The following is a 25,760-nucleotide window of genomic DNA, read 5'->3' on the forward strand; positions in this document are numbered from 1 at the left end:
TGTAAAAAATTAAAGTGGGCAGTGTATGAGCCATAATATAAAGGACTGCCAAACACCAATGAGGGCAGATAAATGGTCAATGGAGAATTGTGAGTGTGGTACAGGTGATGTGGTAAAATGATGCGAAATGGACTGCCCAAAATCTAAATAATAGGCAGCAAATATATGTAGTGATTTTTCTAAATATTATTGTGTGGTTTTTTTTGTAAGTAAAGAAATGGACTGCCATTCAATGCAAGCAGCAATAAATTGTCTTATAGTGTATATAGATATTTGCATTTGCTTTTGTAGTTAAATGTTTGTGTTCCAGATTTTGAAATTATTTCTTTGAGAAATTTAGTAAAAATGAGTAATTTGCTATTTAAATAATGTTGTGATAGGAGATTGGACTGTGCCAAAGGCACTTAAGTAAATGATAAGTAAATGTTCTTGATATGTTAAAAAGTGTAGACCTATATAACGTGAGTGAAAGGAAGCTTGTGGTATAAATTTTTTTGGATTGGAAATTCACACAAAGATTCAGAACCACTGTATAAATATAAAAATTAGTGTTCCCATCAAATTTGCACTTAGTGAAATTTACTGGGAACAGGGGCATGTGTAACAACAACAACTGTACATATAATAATTTTTTTCTTCTGATTTTCGTTAAATTAGTGTAATCGATGTTCTGATTTCATTTCTTTTTCTTTTCATGCCATGATGTTAAAGGAACTGTAACCAATTTTCGATGTGAATATTAATGTTTATGTCAAATTGCAAGCAATATTATAACAAAATGGAAATGTAAGAAATGTTGAAACTGTTGTAAGATGTTAAAGTTGTATTTATGCGCCTGATCCATACGTAGGCAATGTATTAGGATATGTAGAATGTAAAACCTTTGGTGAATACCCTGTCTGTAGGGGAGCGGTAAAAGGATGGATGGCAGGCGAGCGCGGGAAAATACACACGGGCGCGGCACGGCATAACGGGCTCAGCAGTAGTAGTCGGAGATGGGAATCGGTCTGAGAAACACGCTCTGGATCGAGGAGGCTCTCCTGGAAAACGTGATTTCATTGAGCCTCGGATGTGCCGTTTCCGACGACTATACAGCATGGCTATATATCATAGGCACTAAATGGAAAAGTATTGCGACGCTAAGAAGAAGCAAAGTGCCGATACATCAAGAGCCATAGCTGTGATTGTATGTGTGCTGTGCGCCTCGCCATCTCGCCGTCCGCCAACCGCCGCATCGACACGAACAGGTTGAAACTTTTAGTACTGTATTCGTGTGGACCAGTGTTACTTTTGTTCCTGACTGTTTAATAACAACTTAACTTTTACCAGACCTGTCCTATCATTTAATTATACTCATCACTAACCTAGACAGGGTCCTGTCCACATGTTGTGCAATCCGAGTGTCCCGAGATGAAGATATAAAGTTTATGTTAATAATTACCTGCAGACCTATCTATGTTAGGAAATTGTTTAAAGAACTTTGTTGTTAAAGAATATATAAGCTAATAATATAGGTCTGACAAAGTTGGAAGATAATTTTGAAATTGGTTTAGTAATGAAGTTTAATTGGTTTGAGACAAAAATAATGGTAGTTAAATGAGCAGGAAATAAGCTAAAAAAGAGTAATAACTCATATATTGGAAATCTTGGGTGCTTAAGGATTTCAATAATCAAAGTTTCAGTACAGTGATCATAACAGTTTCAAGGTCCCACCCCCCTTTCTTTTCTATTCATTTAAATTCTGAAGTGTACTGAACTGATTTGACCAGCAAAGTTAAAGTCAATATAAAACCAAAATTTATTAGTGTTTTACCTTTTTCAAAATTGACATTGTATGTGTGTTTCGAAAGTGCTATTTCTAGGGTAACCGATGCCCGATTTTAATCAGATCAATAGACAGTACGAAGTTTGTAGTAAACATTATGGTGTATTGTTGTGTATTTATGGCTTGTCCATATTAGTACAGAAAGTGAAATTATTAGTTCAGTAGATTTCCTGGGTCTAAAATTTACCATAGTATGCAGTGTTATTACATGTTGTTTTGTATGAACGTGCATCAACTTGTACTGGGAAGAAACTCAGTTAATGCCTAATTAGGCTGGCGACCGTATTATTAACAATTTGGTAGCATCTGCTGTGTCGTTTCTTGTCCGTCCTAACGTGTAGTTGCACTTCAGACTTGCTTGACGCATCATTGTTGTTACTGAGTGGGTGAAAGTCTGATTTTGCCTCCATTCGGGTACACGCGGTCAATATCTACCCCAAAATCCTTTCTTATAAGGTGAAGCCCGTCAACTTACCATAGTACAGGCTTTAATAAGTATCATACGCAGTAGCGTAGTGTTACAAGTGGAGGTCGGCATACTTGTCTAATACCACATAATGGAATATGCGCCTAATCTTACTTGAGGTGGCCCTGCAGAATGTTGTGGGTTTGCCTCCTTCTGTTGCTACCTAATGAGTTGTATAGACTTGTAAGCTCCAACTATCGCAGCAGATGCCGTTTTCAAAACTTCCGTAATGACAGAAGGCACCGTGCTGTTTCGAATAGTATGAGCCCGTTCCATGCCTACTTATACCAGAGGGGCGTGGCATCACATCTGAAACTCGAACTATTACATAATGCGCACCTGCACTAGCGACAGAAAGTATTTTGAAAAACACAATTTCGTAAGAAAAACAATTTATTCAGTCGAAAATCTTTATAACTGTTATGTAGCTTGATTCACAGCGCAATTGCGCTAATATCACAAAACAAGGACCACTGTGTTCCATAACTGGCGATATCACAATAGTTTTATAAAAATTACAGTAGTTTGACAAAAGTCGTATTATATCTAGAGTTGCGGAACTCGAATCAGCGTATACAGCCATTAGCGCCTGATTGCGTAACCTTTCGCCATAATTACAGCCGCGTAGCGCTATGTTATGGAGTCAACGCGAGCAGCCAAATGACGCAGGGGGATTTTCTACGATCTTTAACCAAAAATTGCAACAACTGGTCGTGGCTGGAGAATTTTCGTCCCTTAGCCTTCGTTGGAGTTCATCCCACAGGTGTTCAATACGAGTGAGATCTGGTCTTCGGCTGGGGCACTTAAGCATCCTTACTCACATCCTTCTCAAAAAGTCTGCGACATGGGCAGAGGTGCGCTTAGGATCACTGTCGTGCTGAATTTCGCAGTTTAGTCCCATTTTATCTTTGGCGTGTGGCAACATATGCATTCTCAAGATTTCAAAATATTTCAAACGATCCATATTCCCTTCAATAGGCACCAGAGGGCCGACTCCTGAACGGGAGAAACATCCCCACATCACGACGTTCTCACCACCACTTGGGCACTTGGTACCGAACATCGTTTCTTGCATTGACCGTTCGTCGAACATACCGAATCCCGTCGAAAAAAAAAAACAAATTAAAGTTACTTTCATCGCTCTAGAGCACATGAGACCAGTGTTGAGGTGTCCAGCCCTTACGCGCTCTGGTAAACTCTGGTCGGGCTTTCTCTTTCATTGCCGACGTCAGTGGCTTTTTGATAGGGCACCGGATATGAAGATTAGACTCTCCGAGGATCCGTTTTACGGTACTGTTCCATATTTCAGCGTTGTGCAGTTCACGCAGATCTCGGTTTATGTCAACGGCAGTCTTCTTTGGGTCATTCTTTGACATCCTCCTCATGAGATTCTTCGTTCGGAGGGTGACATTGCTCGGCCGACCCATTCTTTGTTTATTATCTTTGATTCCTGTGCATCGTTTTTCCTTATTCCAGACTTTCACAATGTGTGTCGACAAACCAAAACTTGCTTCGCTGTATGGCGAAAACTACCGCATCTTTGAGGTCTGCTGAATGCTTTATGACCTTCGGTGTGTCGCGAACTGCGGAAAAACAAAACAAAGGCTAATGTAAACCAAAGGTATTCGGCGGAATACTGGCGTAGCCATTTGTTTTCCGACAATAAACCACAGTGTGAAAACACTTTTGGATCGACCACAACTGCACTATCAGTGTTGTACTTACCAACACTACGTTGAATCCTGATGCACAGTCAGCCAAGACGGACTGGCTAGGCAGAAAAGCGCACGGCGCACACCCTTGCGGCGAAAATGTTTTTGTCGAAAATACTTATCGTCGCTACTGTAGATCTATTAACTCTTGGCCCAGTTCTGTGAAACCTTCACCAGAAACAGCATTAAAATATCTCATCATATCTTTACAACTGATTGCAGCACATTTTGCTTCAATGCTATTTTTCGTTAGTGCCGGTAGCCCTGAAGGAGCCGTGTCAGTGTGGGATTTCTTACAACTAGTTTTCTTCAAACGAGTTGTTCACGACTGAAAATCCGAAAATGGTAGGCAGTTTATGTACGGTAAGTACTCAGTTGACTTGCGGTTCTCATTTAAAACCAACGGAAATACACAGTTTTAACGCAGTTGCTTCCACACCATTCGTTATTACACATAGAAGAGCTACGAACAGGGAATCTGTACTGTCTGTAGCCACCTCTTTGCAGTCAAACATTACCAAGCCTTCGTTCATGTTTCCTATCCTGAGCCACGAGACCTGGTGCGGGTATCCTATCCATTTAGTCTCTGCTCTCCCCGTCTCGCATTTTGTGCTCGCTTGCTCGGTAATGCGCCAAAAAGAGGCCCGCACCGCAAAAATTCGACAATTGCTTTAAAATGCTATTTTTGCATTTAGTTGTCGCAAAATTTCCTCTGGTAGGGCTCACAGCACGGGCTCAGCCTAGGCATCTGCTCTCACTAAACGTACAAGTAAGGTGAAGTCCATTAATTACGTGAGAAGTATTCTTTAGAATTTGGACCCCGCCTCTCCTTTTGGTGAGATTTGGTTAGATGTGATAGGAACCCCACCCCCGCACCCCTTCCTCGCTCCAACCTCACGTGAGGATTACACAGTAGTTGGTTAAAAATATGTAAAAATGAAATTTTCTTATTTATTTTAAATATTGATTAAAACACTTTAATAAAACGTTATTCTTATAAACGTGCCAATCAAGAGTAGTATTCGGACGGACAGACAGACAGCGAGAGACAGACAGGCAAAAAGGCTCTGTGTAAATAGTGTTAACCATTTGAATGGTTTCTAGAAAGCTGACCATTTTTTAGCGTATTACATACATCAAATGTCACTGGACCTTGTTTGTACCTTCCTTTGATCGTTGTGTGCATGTGACTTTTCAGTTTCCTGATTTACACGACCAGTAAGAGAATTCTTGTCAATGAGCTTCAGCTTAGCTTCCTACCACAAACAAGTAACTTCCTGCTAACGCATGTTATTCGACTTGTCTGCTTGCCGTTTAACGTACGCGTTGTAAAAGTTTTGATACAAATTCATGTTGAATGCAATAATATCGGCTTTATATGTGCTATAAGAATATCACGACTGACTTACTGACAGGGACATAGTGTTTTAGAATGGCACGGCAGAGAACTCCTCGAATTAAATCTGCCACTTATGCGGCACTTGGGTTTCAAATCGGGGTATCCCGGGGATTCACATGTATAAGGCACTCAATTCAGTACAGAGTGGCCATAAAGATTGCGGGCGCTTCCACATTTTCTACGTTTTGGATTAATATTAAAATACCAAATTTTAGCCATTTTAGTAATGTATATCCTCTGAATGAAAAAGTTGAGGTGAGATGTTCATCGCTGCCCCTCCCCCCCTCGCGCCCCACCTTTAAATGAAATTCGGTGAGATTCTGCCGGGCACTCCTCGCCTCGCCGCGCCCCCCCCCCCCCCCTCCACACATTTTGAGATAACTTAATTAATGGACGTCTCCTAACTTAACGCCTTTAGGCCTTTCAAACCGACTGAACACATCTTCAGCAACTTTGAGCACCTTTCAGCCCAGCATTAACATTACAATATTTTCACAAGGTGCGACATAGTCGCGAATTGAACAGTGATCCGATTATAGAACAAATTTCCTTTACCTGACGTCTATCGTCACAACTACCGGACAATTAATGGTTCAAATGGCTCTGGGCACTATGGGACTTAACTTCTGAGGTCATCAGTCTCCTAGAACTTAGAACTACTTAAGCCTAACATCACACACATCCATGCCCGAGGCGGGATTCGAACCTGCGACCGTATCGGTCGCGCGGCTCCAGACTGCAGCGCCTAGAACCGCTCGGCCACCACGGCCGGCCGGACAATTAATCATTCAAGAATATGTGTACGCCTACGGTAACGACATCTGGCGAACTTGCAACACAAACATTTTGTGGCTACTATACGGCAGTTTGTTTCGAATGGTAGTGCTGCTGACAAGATGGCTCCTGTATATTCTGTTATTTATAAATATATTTGACGATGCTGGCGCTGATTTTGTGTTTAGCATTTGATGATGCCACTATGGCTCCAGTATGTTACGAAATATTTTTTTTGAAACAGGTATGCCTCTTCATATTTAAAGCGCACAAACCGTCATTTACGTCAATAATACTTTTCATTATGGTCTATTTTACTGTTTTCAGCTGTAGAAAATCTGCTAGCGTATTTGTGTTTTTCCCAACTATTTCTGCAGGTCTGAAGATGGTCATTATAGACCGAAACCGGTAGTCTGACGACAAGAAATTTGTGACCATAGACGTGAAGTAAAAGAAACATTACAATAATTTGGGTCATCTCTGTAGAACTGTACGAGCACTTAAGATATTTTAAAAGAGACGTATTCGCAGTTGCGTATACGGACAACCGTCAGCTGTATAATGGATTGGGGACGATGAAAATTTGTGCCAGACCGGACTCGAACCTGGATTTCCCGCTTATCGCGAGTGGTCGCATTACCAATTGGTTACTCGGGCGAGGCTCAATGCCATGCATCGTGCTCCGATAACCAAAAAGGTGAGGCGACAATTCTCGATAAAAGGGGAAACCCGGGTTCGAGACCGCTCTGGCACAAATTTTCATCGTCCTCAATGCATTATACAGATGATGGTTGTCCTTATTTGCGACTGCGAATAGATTCATTGTATTTCATAACGGCTGTAGTCGCCGCAGTGCGCATGTCCGAAGAAATTTTGCATCGTAATTCGGAATAATACAGGCACTCCAATATCGGTAGGGTATTTTGTGTGACATGCAACAAAACGAAGCGTTGAAAAAAACAGAGGTCTGGTTAGGTGGAGGTTAAGGTAAGGTAAGGTGTGGTTCAAGTAAAGCTTCAAGATAAAACTTCAGAATAAAGAGTCCAGGTGAGATATCGTTACGTTAAACGTATGAGTAATGGTAAGGTAACGTAAGGTAAGGGGGAGGTAGGTCTGGGAGCGGAGCACCCACCTGCAGCAGGATCTGATGGACGCCGTACTCGATGCGGCGCTTGGTGTCGAGCACGTTGTCGGCCGTCTGGATGAGCACCCTCTCCACCTTGGCGAGTGCCTGCACTTCGGAGCGCAGCTGCTCGTAGCTGGCCGTCACGCCCGAGAAGAGCGTCTCAGCCGCCTGGTTGCCTTCGGACACGGCGCGCACCACCTGCGCAGTAGCACGCTGTTCAGAGCCCCCCTGTCAAACTGTTGTCACCCAGGCAGCAGTATAACAGCTACTCTCTACTACTGCGTCGCCCGGTGCACCTTCCTAACGTACTCACTAGAGCTGGGCAAGATAAATTATGGACATCTACATAGAGCAAGGCCACCTTTGACATCGAAGACTGTCAGTGCCTTTCTGGAGATCACTGCATGTAAATCCCGAATGGTGGTCGATAGGATCTTGTAGCATTGCTTAAAAAAAAAAAAAAAAAAAAAAAAAAAAAAACAGTGATTAGGACACATTAACTGAGGGTTCCATACAAACTTAATCATGTATATAGACAATTCTTCCAACCCGGGAATCAAGCATCTCGACGACTTTTGCCTGTCGGGATAGGTAGTGACAAGATATTAGTCCCGGAAACTTCAAGATCGTATCGAAATTTGTACAATGGGTCCTGAGACTAGCCCGGACGTACAAAAAGAAGCGACCTGGGGATTCACTTTCTATATATATAAAGAGAGGAAATTTAATAAAGTATTTTCTTTACTTACTAAAACATGACTACAACTAACAGCTAATGTTTGAATGAAGTAGTGTTTTTCTGTTATGCTTTTGGCCGATGATGAATGCAGTATAAGTTCTAATGGTAAAAAGATATTTTTATGTGATATAATTAAAATGTAACAATTTTTGTATTTTTTACCTTTACTTGTACTGTGAAACATTGCTTCTTGCCAAATTTCATGATTCTAGATCACCGGGAAGTGCCATATATGTTTTGACGAGTGAGTCTGTATCAAAACATGTGGCATAAACGACCGCATCTTTTGACTGCACTGATTTAAAAGTTTAAATGTTTAACCCCACCAAGGTGTCTTAGACCTCAGTGAGTGTCATAAATCTGAACTTGATACTCCTTCCCGTTACTGAGAAAAAGGAGTCTTCAGACGGACAGTGAAATAGACGAAAAAATGACAATTTTTTCACGTTATGACTGTTTAGAGCGCCATATTTTCGCATGGTGGCAGAGAGTGGAACTGTCATTTTTCAGCATACTTTGCGAATGCTTGGATTAATGAACATACCTACGATGCTTGGATTACCCATTAGTAAAGGTGTCAGTGTCTCAGAAAGGAGTTCAATATATATCAACAAAATTTTTGGATTTATTGCCCAGTAATATGAAATGTCTGAAAGGGAGCAAAAGAAGGTTTAAATTCAGCTTAAAATCGTTTGTTGTTACTACTCCTCATTCCCACAGACGAAATTTTATCTAATTACCTGCAAGAGAAACCTGGTTTTTAAATATCATAGCAAAAGTAGGTCAGAAAAATATTACATTCATTATTGTTAAAACTAATCACGTTTGTAAACTGACTTGTTCCACTTAATTTCGACAGAGAAATCGTCTGACTGTTCCATCGAACGTGTAACTAACTACTGTACGTAACTTTTCCCATTCACTTACTGTATTTGCTGCCCACTTAAGTCTTTGCCATTTCACGTGAGTTCAATGCTGCTCGATTCTGTCTCGGGTTTGCTCTTCCGGCCGTGTTAGTTGCTTGCTGACAGTTGTACACAGCACTGCGGACAGGTTCATTGATCAACAATACATCTAAGAGAACAATTCTGGCGCGGCCCCTCCCGCCGGTGGTTCGAGTGTTCCTTCGGGCATGGGTGTGTGTGTTATTTTCACCGTAAGTTAGTTTAAGTAGTGTGCAAGTCTAGTGACTGATGACCTCAGCAGTTTGGTCCCTTAGAAATTCACACACATTTGAACAAAACACTTCTGTATATACTCATCATGTAGTTTTGCAGCTATTGCAGTACCCATGTATCGGTGTTCGCAGACAAAATTACTGGATATCAGGTCTGCCTGTTATGAAAACAACTGTTTTTTGCGTTAATTCAAACATGATTCACTATCCTCGTGACATCGTCAGTGGATATTCTTCTTCAGTTCTTTAAAGTGTAACATGTTTAAATAATAATTATTTAACGAAATGAAAGCGAAAAAGAGTTTTTGTCTGTTGTCATTTCGCACGTTACTTTTTCTACATTGCTGGGTTGTTTAGGACCTTTGTACATCACTGGATATTGTTAACTTGGCAATCAAACTCACGATATTATCATTTAATTACAGATGACGAGCTAACCAATATCCAGTATCTTACAGAAGGTCCGACATAACCGAATAATGTGATGATGATGTTTGGTTTGTGGAGCGCTCAACTGCGCGGTCATCAGCGCCCGACCGAATTATGTAGAAGAATAAACGTAATGTCAACAACAGACAAAAACTATTTATAGGCCTAGTGTCGTTACAATAATGACAACTTAGAATATGTTTATATTTTACAGAACTGAGTAAAGAATATCCAGTCACGGTGGCACAAAGATGTTGAAACGTGTTTCGATTTGTATAAAACACAGCTCGTCGTATGAGAGGCGGGTCTGATATTCAGTAATTAAATTCTGCATTTGCTATACAGGGTGTTACAAAAAGGTACGGCCAAACTTTCAGGAAAAATTCCTCATACACGAAGAAAGAAAATATGTTATGTGGACATGTGTCCGGAAACGCTTACTTTCCATGTTAGAGCTCATTTTATTACTTCTCTTCAAATCACATTGATCATGGAATGGAAACACACAGCAACAGAACGTACCAGCGTGACTTCAAACACTTTGTTACAGGAAATGTTCAAAATGTCCTCCGTCAGCGAGGATACATGCATCCACCCTCCGTCGCATGGAATCCCTGATGCGCTGATGCAGCCCTGGAGAATGGCGTATTGTATCACAGCCGTCCACAATACGAGCACGAAGAGTCTCTACTTTTGGTACCGGGGTTGCGTAGACAAGAGCTTTCAAATGCCCCCATAAATGAAAGTCAAGAGGGTTGAGGTCAGGAGAGCGTGGAGGCCATGGAATTGGTCCACCTCTACCAATCCATCGGTCACCGAATCTGTTGTTGAGAAGCGTACGAACACTTCGACTGAAATGTGCAGGAGCTCCATCGTGCATGAACCACATGTTGTGTCGTACTTGTAAAGGCACATGTTCTAGCAGCACAGGTAGAGTATCCCGTATGAAATCATGATAACGTGCTCCATTGAGCGTAGGTGGAAGAACATGGGGCCCAATTGAGACATCACCAACAATGCCTGCCCAAACGTTCACAGAAAATCTGTGTTGATGACGTGATTGCACAATTGCTTGCGGATTCTCGTCAGCCCACACATGTTGATTGTGGAAAATTTACAATTTGATCACGTTGGAATGAAGCCTCATCCGTAAAGAGAACATTTGCACTGAAATGAGGATTGACACATTGTTGGATGAACCATTCGCAGAAATGTACCCGTGGAGGCCAATCAGCTGCTGATACTGCCTGCACACGCTGTACATGGTACGGAAACAACTGGTTCTCCCGTAGCAGTCTCCATACAGTGACGTGGTCAACGTTACCTTGTACAGCGGCAACTTCTCTGACATTAGTGTTATTGTCAACTGCACGAAGAATTGCCTCGTCCATTGCAGGTGTCCTCGTCGTTCTAGGTCTTCCCCAGTCGCGAGTCATAGGCTGGAATGTTCCGTGCTCCCTAAGACGCCAATCAATTGCTTCGAACGTCTTCCTGTCGGGACACCTTCGTTTTGGAAATCTGTCTCGATAAAAACGTACCGCGCCACGGCTATTGCCCCGTGCTAATCCATACATCAAGTGGGCATCTGCAAACTCCGCATTTGTAAACATTGCACTGACTGCAAAACCACGTTCGTGAAGAACACTAACCTGTTGATGCTACGTGCTGATGTGCTTGATGCTAGTACTGTAGAGCAATGAGTCGCATGTCAACACAAGCACCGAAGTCAACATTACCTTCCTTCAATTGGGCCAACTGGCGGTGAATCGAGGAAGTACAGTACATACTGACGAAACTAAAATGAGCTCTAACATGGAAATTAAGCGTTTCCGGACACATATCCACATAACATCTTTTCTTTATTTGTGTGTGAGGAATGTTTCCTGAAAGTTTGGCCATACCTTTTTGTAACACCCTGTATAATTTACTGTACATCGACAGACCACATAAAAGTGTGCGTGTTTCTTGCATTTTCGTTTGTTTTGTGTTGTACGCTTTGGTGACTGCTTAATAGGCATTTTCACTGTCGCAAAGGTGTATTCAAAAAAACAAGAGCGATCACCGTAACAAACAGAGTAAATTATAATTACATTAATACCGTAACGATCCACTGAAGAGCAGCAGTCCATTATGGCAAAACATTCCAGAGAAACCATCGAAATTTTGTCGGAGGAGTCTGCTTTCACTCATTATACAGCGTGGTTACAATTGAAGTACAGCTATTCGCGGAGGTCCAAAGTGAGCTGTAATTATCGTGTGGGAGCGAAACTTGGTAGATATGCTAATGCCGTAACGCGGATTCGATTTACGCTGGAAAAATGAGTTCCAATTTTGGCCACCAGGTGCAAATCTGGCGCTGTACACAGTTTGTTTGACGGTATGACATCCACGTTGTGCTTTGACAAGCCACAAAGTGAGTGAACAGTATGGCTGTGGAGAAGAGAGACTGTGTGCTTTTAGTGAAATTGTTTCAAGTAAACGAGGTCGCTGTTACTGTAACTGACCATGCAGCAAGTGTCCCAGCCAGTGCTAGTCCTCGTGTAGTGTCACGAGAACTGTCCGTCCCATGGTCAGCAATACGGAAAGTTTTGCGGTCCATTTTACACTGGTACCCGTATGAGATCCAGACGGTGCAACAACTGAAACCTCGTGATCCGCAGCAACGTGTTGAATTTGCTTTTCAGTTTCTGGCACGGATCGAAGTTGATGACATGTGGCCGGGCAATATTCTGTGGAGTGACGAGGCACATTTTACACTACAGGGTGGACTGAATGCACAGAACTGCCCAATCTGGAGTACTGTTAAACAGCGTATTGTGCATGGACAGGCACTGCACTCGCCGTTTGTGACCGTGTGGTGTGGATTCACAGGCAGCTTTTTTTCACTGTCATTTCTTCTTTGAAGAGAATACATCCAGAGGGCCTGCCAGTTGTACCGTGACGTCTGCACGTTATAGAGACCTCCTTGTGCAGCATGTGAATTCTGCTTTGGAAGAGCGTAACTGTGTGGAAACCACTGTTTTCATGCAAGCTGAGGCGTCACCTCTTGTTGTTTACCCCGTAAAATTTCTGCTTAATGCAACCTTCCACGAACGTATTTTCTTCCCAGGTTTCTCAGAAGCGTGGTCTGCAAGATCATCTGATTTGAAGCCACGTGAAATTTGACTCTGCGGATTTCCAAAAGAACGTGTTTATCAGGGTCATGCTTGGGTTCTATATGATCTGACGGCCAGTTGCTCAGATTCCACGGGAACTGCTGTGAGCAACTGTTGATCGCGTCGTTTTACGTCAATGTCTCTGGTGCTCGTACTGAACAAACTGTATAAGCGGTGGTTGATAATAAAATCAACATCATGCCTTTCTCATTTGTTTGGCCTTTTCTATGCAAGTCCCGTTCCTAATGTAGTACATATGGAAAGATTTCCACGTGCCTTGTTTGAATTCAGAGCGCCAGATTTGACATAGTGGCCAAAACTGGAACTAATTTTTATTCAGCCCAAGTCGGTTCCACATTAACGCATTAGAATATCTACCAAGTTACACTGCTGTATGATAATTACAGTCAACACTAGAAACTCTGTGAGTACCTGCACTTTAATCATAACAATCTTGTCCTATCACCGCGCTAGGAGAATTCGCAGGAGCTAGCACGTGGCGCCGACACTACAGTCTGATCAACATTTGGGCCATTTACTACGCTGGTAATGAGGGCTCCACTACTCGTGTTGGGCACTTTGTAAGTAGGCTGTTTAGGTTTTTATGTTGGTAACGCCACGTAGCGCTCTGTATCAAAATCACTGACTGTGTTATGTGCAGTCTGTGGCAGGTTGGCATTGTTGGAATATTTGCTTTTGTAGTGTTGGGGAGTTGGATGTGAACAGCGCGTAGCGTTGCACAGTTGGAGGTGAGCCGCCAGCAGTGGTCGATGTGGGGAGAGGGAAATATATATTATGACTTTTGAACACTATTAAGATAAATACATTGTTTGTTCTCTATCAAAATCTTTCATTTGCTGACTATATGCCTATCAGTAGTTAGTGCCTTCAGTAGTTAGAATCTTTTATTTAGCTGGCAGTATTGGCGCTCGCTGTATTGCAGTAGTTCGAGTAACGAAGATTTTTGTTAGGAAAGTGATTCATGAATGGTATAGGTTATTGTTGTTGTGGTCTTCAGTCCTGAGACTGGTTTGATGCAGCTCTCCATGCTACTCTATCCTGTGCAAGCTTCTTCATCTCCCAGTACCCACTGCAGCCTACATCCTTCTGAATCTGCTTAGTGTATTCATGTCTTGGCCTCCCTCCACGATTTTTACCCTCCAGTACTAAATTGGTGATCCCTTGATGCCTCAGAACATGTCCTACCAACCGGTCCCTTCTCCTTGTCAAGTTGTGCCACAAACTCCTCTTCTCCCCAATTCTATTCAATAGCTCCTCATTAGTTATGTGATCTACCCATCTAATCTTCAGCATTCTTCTGTAGCACCACATTTCGAAAGCTTCTATTCTCTTCTTGTCCAAACTATTTATCGTCCATGTTTCAATTCCACACATGGCTACACTCAATACAAATACTTTCAGAAACGACTTCCTGACATTTAAATCTATACTCGATGTTAACAAATTTCTCTTCTTCAGAAACGCTTTCCTTGCCATTGCCAGTCTACATTTTATATCCTCTCTACTTCGACCATCATCAGTTATTTTGCTCCCCAAATAGTTAGTCAGGGCAATTCTTTTGTAGGGATTATTGAAAGTCAGACTGCGTTGCGCTAAAAATATTGTGTGCGGTTTAGTGATGATCAGAATAAGTAAAGAGACAAATGTCTGAGTACGTTGTCTTGCTCAGCTGTTTGAAAATCAAATAACGTAAGAGGTTTATTAGCACAGTCATTTACAAAATTTTCTGAGGGGACGTTTCAACTTTCGTTCTGCTATGCCCTTCGCCCCTCTGACCACAGTACAAAAGCTAGTCGAGCGGGAGTGCGTGGCGGCAGCACCGACCTCCTCGTGGTCCTGCGCGGCGGCGGCGCGCACGTCGGCCAGCTTGCCCTCCAGCACGCCGGCGGTCTTGTAGGTGACGGCGGCCAGCTCGCGGCGCACGTCCTCCAGGCGCTCCAGCGTCACGTTGGCAGTCTTCTCCAGCTCGCGGTGGACGGCGTGCCGCGCCTCGCGCGCGCCCTCTGCCGCCGCGCCCGCCAGCCGCCGCGTCTCCTCCAGCGACGACCGCTGCGACTCGAGCGCCTCCAGCACCTCGGACCGCCACTCGGCGGGCACGGCCGCCGCCGCCGGCGCGCAGGGCCGCTCCGTGGCAGCCTGCTCCTGCAACCGTCGCAGCCTTCACTTACTAACATGTATGACATACGGAGTGTCCCAAAATAACGATTCATTTACATGTAACGCGTGTTTAATATAGAGAGTGTTTCAGATAAACTGTATCCCCCTGTAACTTACAAAAATAATAAGTGACTGGAGTATTTATTGAGATAGGTCCATATAACAAAAATTATACTTCCTGTGGTGTTATGAACATAGTTTACTGCTTATTTTCCGGAGAGTTACAGTAACAAGATACAATTTTTTAAATATGTGAGCGTGGGGTTGATCTGAGATTCTGTTATTCTGCGCAATGCATTAATCTGAGATGTACCCTTTACCCTGTGGCTCCTGCAAGATACAATTTCCACCCCCACACTACTACAGGAGTCATACAGACGCTCCTAACGTTGTAAAGAGAAATGCCTGAAAAACGTTCAGCAGTAAATATCTTCTGGAGTTGTCCGCTGTAAGGAAATGACACAAAAAATTCACAAAATTTCTTACGTAATTAGTTGGATACTTGGGTACTGGAGTAGTGTAAGAAAAACATGAAACTAACGAAAGTTATTATTTATTTTGCAAAAATTCTGAGAAATCACAATGGCACTTTTAGTTATGAATTGAACAAGTTATATCCTGGTACTTTTCGGAATGTGAAGTTACCTCTCAAGGATAGCATTCGCTAATGAAATTTCTATACAAAGTTTAACATGAAACTTCCTGGCAGATTAAAATTGTGTGCCAGACCGAGACTCGAACTCGGGACCTTTCCCTTTGGCGGGCAAGTGCTCTACCAACTGAGCTACCCGAGCACGACTCATGCCCTGTCCTCACATCTTTACTTCTGCCAGTATCTCGTCTCCTACCTTCCAAACCTTACAGAAGCTCTCCTGCGACCCATGCAGAACTAGCACTCCTGAAAGGATGTTGCGGAGACATGGCTTAGCCACAGCCTGGGGGATGTTTCCATTAAAGTTTAACATTGTTATTGACTTGGCAGAATGGCTGAGAGGCGCGCCTACTGAAATTGAATAATTATCCTTTAGAATGTTGCTAGGTACAGTCGAGACTGTCTCGTGTGAAATGCAGTGAAGTGTACTGTTGTGGAGGAAATATGGGGCTCGCAATAGCTGTAGCGCACAATACCGTAAGCTGCGATGACTGCTGTCTGTGCCGCTCGCTGCTGACAAATAAGATAACTCTCGTTCTATCTGGATTGACCTTCGCCAATCAAACTCTCCCTACACATTGATGAAGTCAAGGATTCCTATTCGCCCCTAGTCTAACTATTGTCGTGGTACACCGGTCAGATAACCAGTCCACCGGGATGCCATTCAAAAATTCGCTCGCAGGCCTTTAACTATAACTCTGTCCGTTCAAACCGCACAATAAGTGTGTCGGCCAACACAGTGAACAACGCTTAATCGCAAGGACTCAATATAGAGTCGCACTTCGATGCGCTCCCGACAGAGGTGCTCTCCCAGTGAAGTACTGAGGAGAGACTTGTTCCTCGCTCCAAGAGCGACAACGGAACGGTGCCTCTCCATGCCAGATGTGAAGGGGTATATCTTTCGGTCTCTTCCATTACTCCTTCAGCTCAAGGCGTCAGATATATCGTTTGCCAATCAGCATTGCTCTTCTAAAACGGGAAAATGACGTTTCGTTTAAGGCGGCCAATTCGGAAATCTGTATTATCGGCGTTTGGCGTTTGCTGTCTCTCTGTGAAAATCTTTGAAACTGCGTGCTATGTGTAAAGAATGCGTAGGCTGGTCGCTCCCACACAATGTAGCGGAATTTGCTTTAAGCCGAACACAGGGTCGTTCCTCCTTTCCCTCGGGCGAATGCTGTCCGCTCCATGGGCGGCCACCGACCGACGTAGATGGGTTGGGACTGGCCTCCTGGCGTGCGGTTGCTTCTGTGACCGTCGTGTCTGGAATGTATATGTGCACGCCAGCCTCGAGTACTTCAATCACGGTGCGCACTTGCGATTTATTAGTTATTTGCATATCGTTTACATGAATTCATACAACATTGACTTTATCTTATCGAGTTTGCGTTCAAATGAAGCGTCTTGATGTGCGGAATATGATTGTGAGGGCGGAATATGTAAGCAATGAAGGTCAGGAGAATATGACGTCTTACAAATACAACATTAGTTTTTTACTCTGAAGCGCCAAAGAAACTGGTATAGGCATGCGTATTAAAATACAGAGATACATAAACAGGCAGAATACGGCGCTGCGGTCGGCAACGCCTATATATGACAAGTGTCTGGTGCAGTTGTTAGATTGGTTACTGTTGCTGCAATTGCAGGTTATCAAGATTTAAGTGAGTTTGAACGTGGTGTTGTAGTCGGCGCATGAGCGACGGGACACAGCAGCTCCGAGGTAGCGATGAAGTGGGGATTTTCCCGTACGATCATTTCATGAGTGTACCGTGAATATCAAGAAACCGGTAAAACATCAGATCTCATCGCTGCGACCAGAAAAAGATTCTGCGAAAATGGGACCAACGATGACTGAAGAGAATTGTTCAACGTAACAAAGGCGCAACCCTTTCGGAAATTGCTGCAGATTTCAGTGGTGGGCCATCAACTACCATCAACGTGCGAACCATTCAACGAAACATCATCGATATGGGCTTTCGGAGCCGAAGGCCCACTCGAGTACCCTTGATGACTGCACGACATTAAACTTTGCGCCTCACCTGGACTCTTTATTAGTGGAAACATGTTGCCTGGACGGACGAGTCTCGTTTCAAATTGTATCGAGCGGATGGACGTGTACAGGTATGGAGACAACCTCATGAATCCATGGACCCTGCATCCCAGCAGGGTACTGTTCAAGCTGGTGGAGGCTCTGTAATGGTGTGGGGCGTGTGAAGTTTGAGTGGTATGGGACCCCTGATACGTCTAGATACGACTCTGGCCGGTAAGCATCCTGTCTGATCACCTGCATCCATTCGTGTCCATTGTGCATTCCGACGGACTTGGGCAATTCCAGCTGGACAATACGACAAAATGGCTCAAATGGCTCTGAGCACTATGGGACTCAACTGCTGAGGTCATTAGTCCCCTAGAACTTAGAACTAGTTAAACCTAACCAACCTAAGGACATCACAAACATCCATGCCCGAGGCAGGATTCGAACCTGCGACCGTAGCGGTCTTGCGGTTCCAGGCTGCAGCGCCTTTAACCGCACGGCCACTTCGGCCGGCCACAATACGACACCCCACACGTCCAGAATTGCTACAGAGTGGCTCAAGGAACACTCTTCTGAGTTCAAACACTTCTGCTGGTCACCAAACACCCCAGACAGGAACATTACTGAGCATATCTGGGATGTCTTTCAAAGTACTGTTCAGAAGAGATCTCCACCCTCTCGTACTCTTACGGATTTATGGACAGCCCCGCAGGATTCTTGGTGACATTTAGCTCCAGCACTACTTCAGACGTTTTTCGAGTCCATGCCACGTCGTCTTGCGGAACTTCTGCTTGCTCTCGGGGGCCTTAAATGATATTAGTCAGGTGTACCAATTTCTTGAAGACTGTCACCAATGACCTGAAAGGTGGTGAAGTGCGGTTAATCTTTGGGATGAGGCCCAATCATTATAGGCTATTTCTTGATATTCCAGTCTTAACACACTGAGCCTTTTCCACTTTGTCTAGCCTCTAGAATCTCAACAAGTCTAAGGAGATATTTAGTACTTATGTTTTACCTCTGGGGAAACCTCACCTCTTTATGGATGTTACTTTACACTAAAGGTTCCTACAATAACTGGCATGGTTATCAAATCGAATTAGATCTTCTTAGGTGCCGAATGGTAAATTTGGTAACGTTCTTAGTTATGACTGCTTTACTTACAGGGGGTTGCTAAAAGTTGGCCTCTTCTAGTTGGAAGTGAAAAATTAATTTGATACTGTATGAAATCTTGATATCTTATTATGTAACTGCGGGCAAATCACAAGATTCCTATTCTTACGCATATTTTTAGTTTCATGTAGAACGTGAGAAGCATAAGCAAGTGTCATGCCTGCAGAGTTCGGGGTCCGATTGATGTTATTGTTTCTCCAGGGAATATGTGCAAAGGATATTCATACTGAGATGTAAACAAACCTCTGGAAGAAGAGTCCTACCTGTAACTCTGTCAGAACATGGGTGTCTCGTTTCAAAGACTGGGAATTCCACCGTTGAAGATAAACCCCATAGTGGAGATTGCACAACATTAACGGGCCCAGCAACAGTTATGTACATAGAGTAAGTTGATCTTAAAGAGCGGCGAGTCTCCCCTAGCAAGGCAATGAAGACACTTAAACTTCGAAGCTTCCAGGAAAGTGCACGTCGAAATGTTTACACAGCGAAAAAAAAGAAGGCGTCAATTGAGACATAGAAAGTTGTTTTGGTCCATTTTTATGCTATAATGCTGTATTTGGCTTGACTGTCGACTGAGGATGAAATCTGACTTCCATTTATGTTTCCGATACCAAGGAACAATCAGAGGAATGGTCCCCGTGGTCGAAGAAATTCCGCACCCATAAATTGATTAAAAATATCATGACATACGTTTTCTCGGACAAAAACAGTATTCTGTTGGCGGACTACCTATCTCAGGACTGTAATATCACCTGGGAGTATTAACCCCTCCTGAACCAGCTAATTTAAGAGGAAAGCAATTGGAAAAAGACCAAAATGATTCTTTTGCTCTATGATGATGCTCCTTCGCTTACGACCCACGTTGCGGCAGACAAACTGAGGACACTGCGTTTCCAGTCGGTTGACCATAGTCACTTTTCACTTAACCTGGATCGTTCGGACTACCATTTATGTCCTAACCTGAAGAAAAGTACACACATCAAAACAAGTTTTGCATCACCTCGGTTCCGAGAGTTCCGGAACCTGTACAGAAAACTGGAATAGAGATCAAGATAATCAACATCAAGATAATCAACATTTCCGCCCTTTTTACTGCTCATGAAAACCACACATTGCATGTTGTACCACCATACAGAGAGACCTTCAGAAGTGGTAGTCCAGATTGCTGTACACACGGTGCCTCTAATACGCAGTAGCATGTCCTCTTGCATTGATGCGTGCCTGTATTCGTCGTGGCATACTATCCACAAGTTCATCATGGCACTGTTGGTCCAGATTGTCCCACTCCTCAACGGCTATAACGTGTAGATCCCTCAGAGTGCTTGGTGGGTCACGTCGTCCACCTAAACCAAGACCACGCAGACCTGTCATGTACTGACGGACAGAGATCGTCGAGCAGTGCAGCAGGTGTTTACAAAAAATCGCATGAAATCAGCGGAAGGGATCACCAGAGAGTTTCAAAGTGCTACCAGTTTTCCAGCCAGTTCAATGACTGTCCACAGGGAGTTAAGAAGAATGGAGTACAATAGTCAGGCAGTAAGCCACACATTTCCGTAGTCAATGCTAAGCCACGCTTATGGTTGCGCAAAGAGCAACGCCACTGTACTATGGATGATGGAAATGAGTTATCTGGAGTGACGAATTACACTACACCCTGTAGAAGGGTTTGGGTTTGGCGAATGACTGTTGAACGTTACCTGCCATCATGTGTAGTGCCAACAGTGAAATCCAAAGGAGGTGATGTTACAGTATGAGAGTGTGTTTTCGTGGTTAGGATGTGGTCCCCTTATTGCGCTCAACAAAACGCTAAATGCGGAAGCATATGAATACATTTTACAGCATTGTGTCAGCATAAAAATGCACCCTGTCATAAAGTAGCATCTTTGAGGCAATGGTTTGTGGTCAATTACATACCTGAAATGGACCTACATCCAATGGACAGCCTTTGAGACGAGTTGGAACGTCGACTCCTCTCCAGATCCTAGCGTCCGACATCACTACCTCCTCTGGTTTCAGCTCTTGAGGAAGGATGAGCTGTATTTATTCCTCCACAGACTTTCATACACCTCTGTGAAAGTGTCCCCCACATAAAGGTGAAGGGTCGACACACACCATGTTAATGTGCACTAACTGGTGTCCGGATATATTCGGTCAGAAAGTACGTCTGCCTTGAGGAGAGGCAAAACGAGAAGCACAAAAGAAGAAAACAATAAAGCGTGCAGTATGGAGAGTTACCATGGCAATGCGGGCCTCGAGACGGTCGACGGAGTGCGCGAGCCGCGCGGCGGCCTCTGCGGCTTTGGCGGCGGCCGGGCCGTCCTCCTCGGAGGAGGCCTGCACCTTGTTCTGCGAGCGCAGCGCCTCCTCCGCCACCTTCTGCCACGACTCCAGACGCTCCAGGCCCGCCTGCAGCCGCCGCAGCTGCTCAGCCTGCCGCTCCTCGCGCTGAAACACACGAACTCTGTCTCACTCTCACACTCATACAAAACATGCGAGTATACATATATCGGATAAAAAATTATTTACATTCAAGGAGGGATCACCTTTTACCGGGTAACACAGCGTCTAACTTTGGTAACGTCTTCAATTCGGTGCAGAAGTGAATGCACAGGTTTCTTCGCGTTTGTCATATCTAGTTGAAGTCACTTACGGATGATTAGACCCTGTAGAATTACCAAACTGCGGGGATATTGACTGCTACGTTTCACCCACTACTCGGAGTAGATCTAAACATTTTTGATGGAATTAAGACCGATCGATTTAGGGTGACAGGTGAGACGCGATATGGTGTCTGAGTGTTCGTCAAACCAGGAACCTATGCATGCAGCCCTGTGAACACGGCTGTTGTCATCTTGACAAGCGGGACTGTCCACAGCACACTCACCACAAAACTGTAGAAGAAAGGGCAAAACTTGTTCACCGAGCACGTTGGAATAAACATCCTGGTTCCAAAATGTTCAAATGTTCGTGAATTTCTAAGGGACCAAACTGCTGAGGTCATCTGTCGCTAGACTTACACACTACTTAAACTAACTTATGCTAAGAACAATACACACACCCGTGCCTGAGGGAGGACTCGAACCTCCGGCGGGAAGGGCCGCGCAATCCGTGACTTGGCACCTCAGGCCGCGCGGCAACTCCGCGCGGCTCATCCTGGTTACAGTTCATGGTAAGTTGAACTAATGTGTCTAAGTCATGGCACGAAAAACACCACCTAAACATCACAGAACCACTAATGGCATGACATGTATCCTCCGAATACTGCAATTCCAACGTGCTATTATGCCATCAGCGCTACTGCACATTGGATCATTTGAAAAGAAAGAAGCTGGAGATTCATCGGATCAGACCACACCCTCCGTGTCAGCTGCAGTCCACTTTCTGTTTTGTTTGACCGGTTGAAGACGTGCAGTGCTATGAACCCCTGTGAGCTGTGGCCTGTTGCCAGTTACGGGACTCCCCACTACGTGCCGTTCTCTTCGCAGTATTCGCTCGGAAACTTGAGAGGTGGCATGAGCCCCCTCTCATATTTCTATCTTACTCTGAGTAATTCGATTTTCCTCTCTAATTGCATGCGGTGAAAAGTTGCTATTCCTTCACACGCGGACTTCCCACGCAGCGTCTCTCGTCACCCGGGTGGTCCGGTGACAGGCGCGTACTGCTGATCTTGAAAGGGTTAAGCAGACGGGTGTGAGGGAGTTGAGTGGATGCTTTCCAGACGCCGACATTGTCATAAGAGTGCGGGCGACACACCCCACAGCGGCCTGACGGAGCGGCTGGGCTAGAGATTCCGTTACTTCGCAGAAACTTAGTGAAAGCACTTTCTGGCGGACTACCAACGAGGCGTGGGAATGAACTGTGTTCCCAGGCAGCCTTGGCGGGCTAATTCCCGCGTTTTCTGCAAAATCGTAACTGTGATTGGCTTGCTCAGGGGATAGCTCCGTGATGTAGCAAAATTGGCGCAGAAATTGGCGCCAAGTATCTCCATTGGTGGAATAGCAGTGCTTCGGCAATAGAGTGGAATTTTCCGCCGGTTTTCGAGTTGCTAATTGGAACGTTTTTAACCATGGCCACTATCGTGGGGGCTGGAATGTTCTGTGTTTGGCTTGTAGGAGTGCTCTTGAGTGGGGTCGGCTCTTGCTTTGCGGTCGGAGTAGGTTACAAGACTGAGCTCTCGCTGCTCTGGACAGCCTGCCTTCCGTTGGCTGTCTAATATACTTTCATTTAATTGTAACTGTTTGACGAAGTTGCTGAAGTTTCGACTTCAACATAACTTTCCAAGTACAGTTGGCAATTGAGCGTTCTGCGTACAAGCGGCCTATGTTGTCTGTCTTGAGCAGTTTTGGCTAAAGTTGACTATATCGGAGTTACTGTTAAAATCACTCACTGTACCGTCAGTGATTGTGTAGCGAGCCTTCTTCGTCTGCCTCAGAGGCGCATTTGTGTTGCTAGGAAGTCTTTAGTCTGGAACAACCTGACCAGAATAATTTGTTTCGGGCTATACTCGCGACATTATCATCACCACGACGGGACATCGAAACAACCAGCCATCGCCTCCAGTATGCCAGATCGTGTCCTTGCAGTTAAGAAGACAGCTTGGTAATGTATGTCCGCACCATCGGCAGATTAGGGAATTTTGCTAGGCGATAATCAGAGCTCAGCAGAGCGCTCCAGTTCGTCTTTTCTAACTTTGTTCTGCCTTGGTCGTTCATTGTCTGAGTTCTCCCTAATGTAGCAGCAATTAATGTTGGGTTGGCTGGATGTTTCTCTTAAGATTTGAGTTACAAGGAATTGGTTCCACATACCACTTGGTCATAAATGTCACAAGCTAGTTTATGGACAACTTCACCTTCACAGAATTTATTTGAGTATCCAATTTGATGTATTGTAAATGTTTCATGTGTTTTGTTTATTATTTTGAGTTTAGTCATAATAAATCAAATTGTTATTTTAGACAGAACTTTCATTCTGTAGATCGGTAGAGCAACCCTTTCATTGCTCACCACGCTAATGAAACTTTCCTTTATCAAATTAATTTCTATCAAATTAAATTGTTGCAGGTGCCAAACTCTTTTCTACTCCACTTGCAGGGTCGATTACAGTCAGTTCGCGTTTCTTCTTAATCCATGTGCAACAGCAAAAGTCGGTGTCAGAAAAGGGGGGGCTCAGATCATCATTTCCATATCAAGATTCTAGAAGAATTTAGTATTAAATTCACTGTTAGCCCCGGCACCTCGCAAACTGGTTGGCGTGTAATTACATTCACTGACTTTAACAATTCATATCGGGATTGGAAGAGAGCGGCATTGACAATGCATCTTTTTTCAGCCACTGTTGTTACGCCCTGTTAGCTGGGAGCGACTGGTACATCATTTCTTGTGGACACGTAGGATGCTCCCTGCTGATACCCAACAAATCGGACAACTTCATTCACAATTTCGTAATAGGCACGTCCTGAAACCATCGCTCCTTTCCACCACTTTGCCACGTCTCCGCTTCGGCCCATTCTACTGCGTTGATTCTATACTTTGCACCACTTACCATTCCTTGTGTCAGCGACTGGGGGTCACAAGACCGCCTGGTACCAGTTCCACACCATCTACAGCGTTTCAAAGCCACCAGTGTGCTCTTTTGAGGAAGTGACCAGTATTTTGTGCAGTGATTTTATTTTAGCCCTGATTTGTGGCCGAAGGCGGGGCTGGTCGCCCTTAAAAAGACTGCGTGAGAGAGGCAGGAGTGCTGAGAATCGATACCGTTCGCCTACAAACGTTCTCTTGTTAACCGGGTGTGTAATATGTTGCATAATTACCGCACGTGGCTAGGAGGGCTTATATTATGACCAACAGCAATCTCGAGATTTCGTGCGACACTACGGCGTGTCTCAGGACGAGTCGAATGAACATTCCACAGAATTTTTGACGTGCTACAGGTAACACATGCTTTGCTCTTACTCACCACAAGTGCACGAGAATCTTCGTGTGTCGCTTCCTGTCACCAGGACCGTATGAATGCCTCAGAATCGCCGCGTAATACCAACACGTGGGCGTGCACGCGACACACACACACACACACACATACACAGAGTGGTGCTCACCAGCCTGTCCTCCTGCTCCGACCTGCGCATGCGGTCGTCCAGGATGGCGATGGCTGAGGCGAGCGAGTCGAGCGCCGCGTCGGTGGAGACGGCGCGCTTGCCCAGGTTGGCCAGCGACTTCTTGAGCTGCTCGCCCAGCTGCCGCTCGCGGTACTCGTGCCGCTCCAGCTTGTCCCCCGTGTCGTGCATCACCCGCACCAGCGACACGATCGCGTCGCGCACGTAGTCCAACCTGCGGAACACGACGGCGGTCACCCGACTACTATCTTTTGCGTAATATTTTTATTCCTTCTCCAACAGAAATGTCCATTATGTGAAGGTTCTTTGTGGTCTAGTTCAGACGTAAATAGGCTGTTTAGGTTCTTATATTGGTAACGCCACCGCCACGTAGCGCACGTAGCGCTCTGTATGAAAATCACTGGCTGTGCTGTGTGCAGTCTGTGGCTGAGTGGCATTGTTGGAATTTTCTATTGTAGTGTTGGGCAGTTGGCTGTTAACAGCGTGTAGCGTTGCGCAGTTGGAGGTGAGCCGCCAGCAGTGGTGGATGTGGGGAGAGAAATGGCGGAGTTTTGACAGCGAATGATATGGACTTGTGTCCATCAGAGACAGTAAATTTGTAAGACTGGATGCCACGATCTGCTATATATATTATGGCTTTTGAACACTTTTAAGGTAAATACATTGTTTGTTCTCTATCAAAATCTTTCATTTGCTAACTATGCCTATCAGTAGTTAGTGCCTTCAGTAGTTAGAATCTTTTATTCAGCTGGCAGTATTGGCGCACGCTGTATTGCAGTAGTTCGAGTAACGAAGATTTTTGTAAGTGATACAT

General features: G+C 44.4%; 1 protein-coding gene across 2 annotated transcripts in view; it reads right to left on the reverse strand.

Annotated features, from left to right (window-relative positions):
- The window catches only part of LOC126236753 (myosin-6), a 300,874-nt gene that overhangs the window by 16,996 nt on the left and 258,118 nt on the right, over nucleotides 1–25,760 (reverse strand). For both annotated transcript variants that reach the window (XM_049946291.1, XM_049946293.1), the window contains 4 exons: nucleotides 24,929–25,160; nucleotides 21,070–21,279; nucleotides 14,648–14,965; nucleotides 7,309–7,500 (listed from right to left, as the gene is read on the reverse strand). In XM_049946291.1, coding sequence (XP_049802248.1) covers nucleotides 7,309–7,500; nucleotides 14,648–14,965; nucleotides 21,070–21,279; nucleotides 24,929–25,160 — 952 coding nt within the window. The remainder of the gene's footprint in view (nucleotides 1–7,308; nucleotides 7,501–14,647; nucleotides 14,966–21,069; nucleotides 21,280–24,928; nucleotides 25,161–25,760) is intronic.

This window comes from Schistocerca nitens, chromosome 2 (assembly GCF_023898315.1).
Source record: "Schistocerca nitens isolate TAMUIC-IGC-003100 chromosome 2, iqSchNite1.1, whole genome shotgun sequence".
Lineage (NCBI taxonomy): Eukaryota > Metazoa > Arthropoda > Insecta > Orthoptera > Acrididae > Schistocerca > Schistocerca nitens.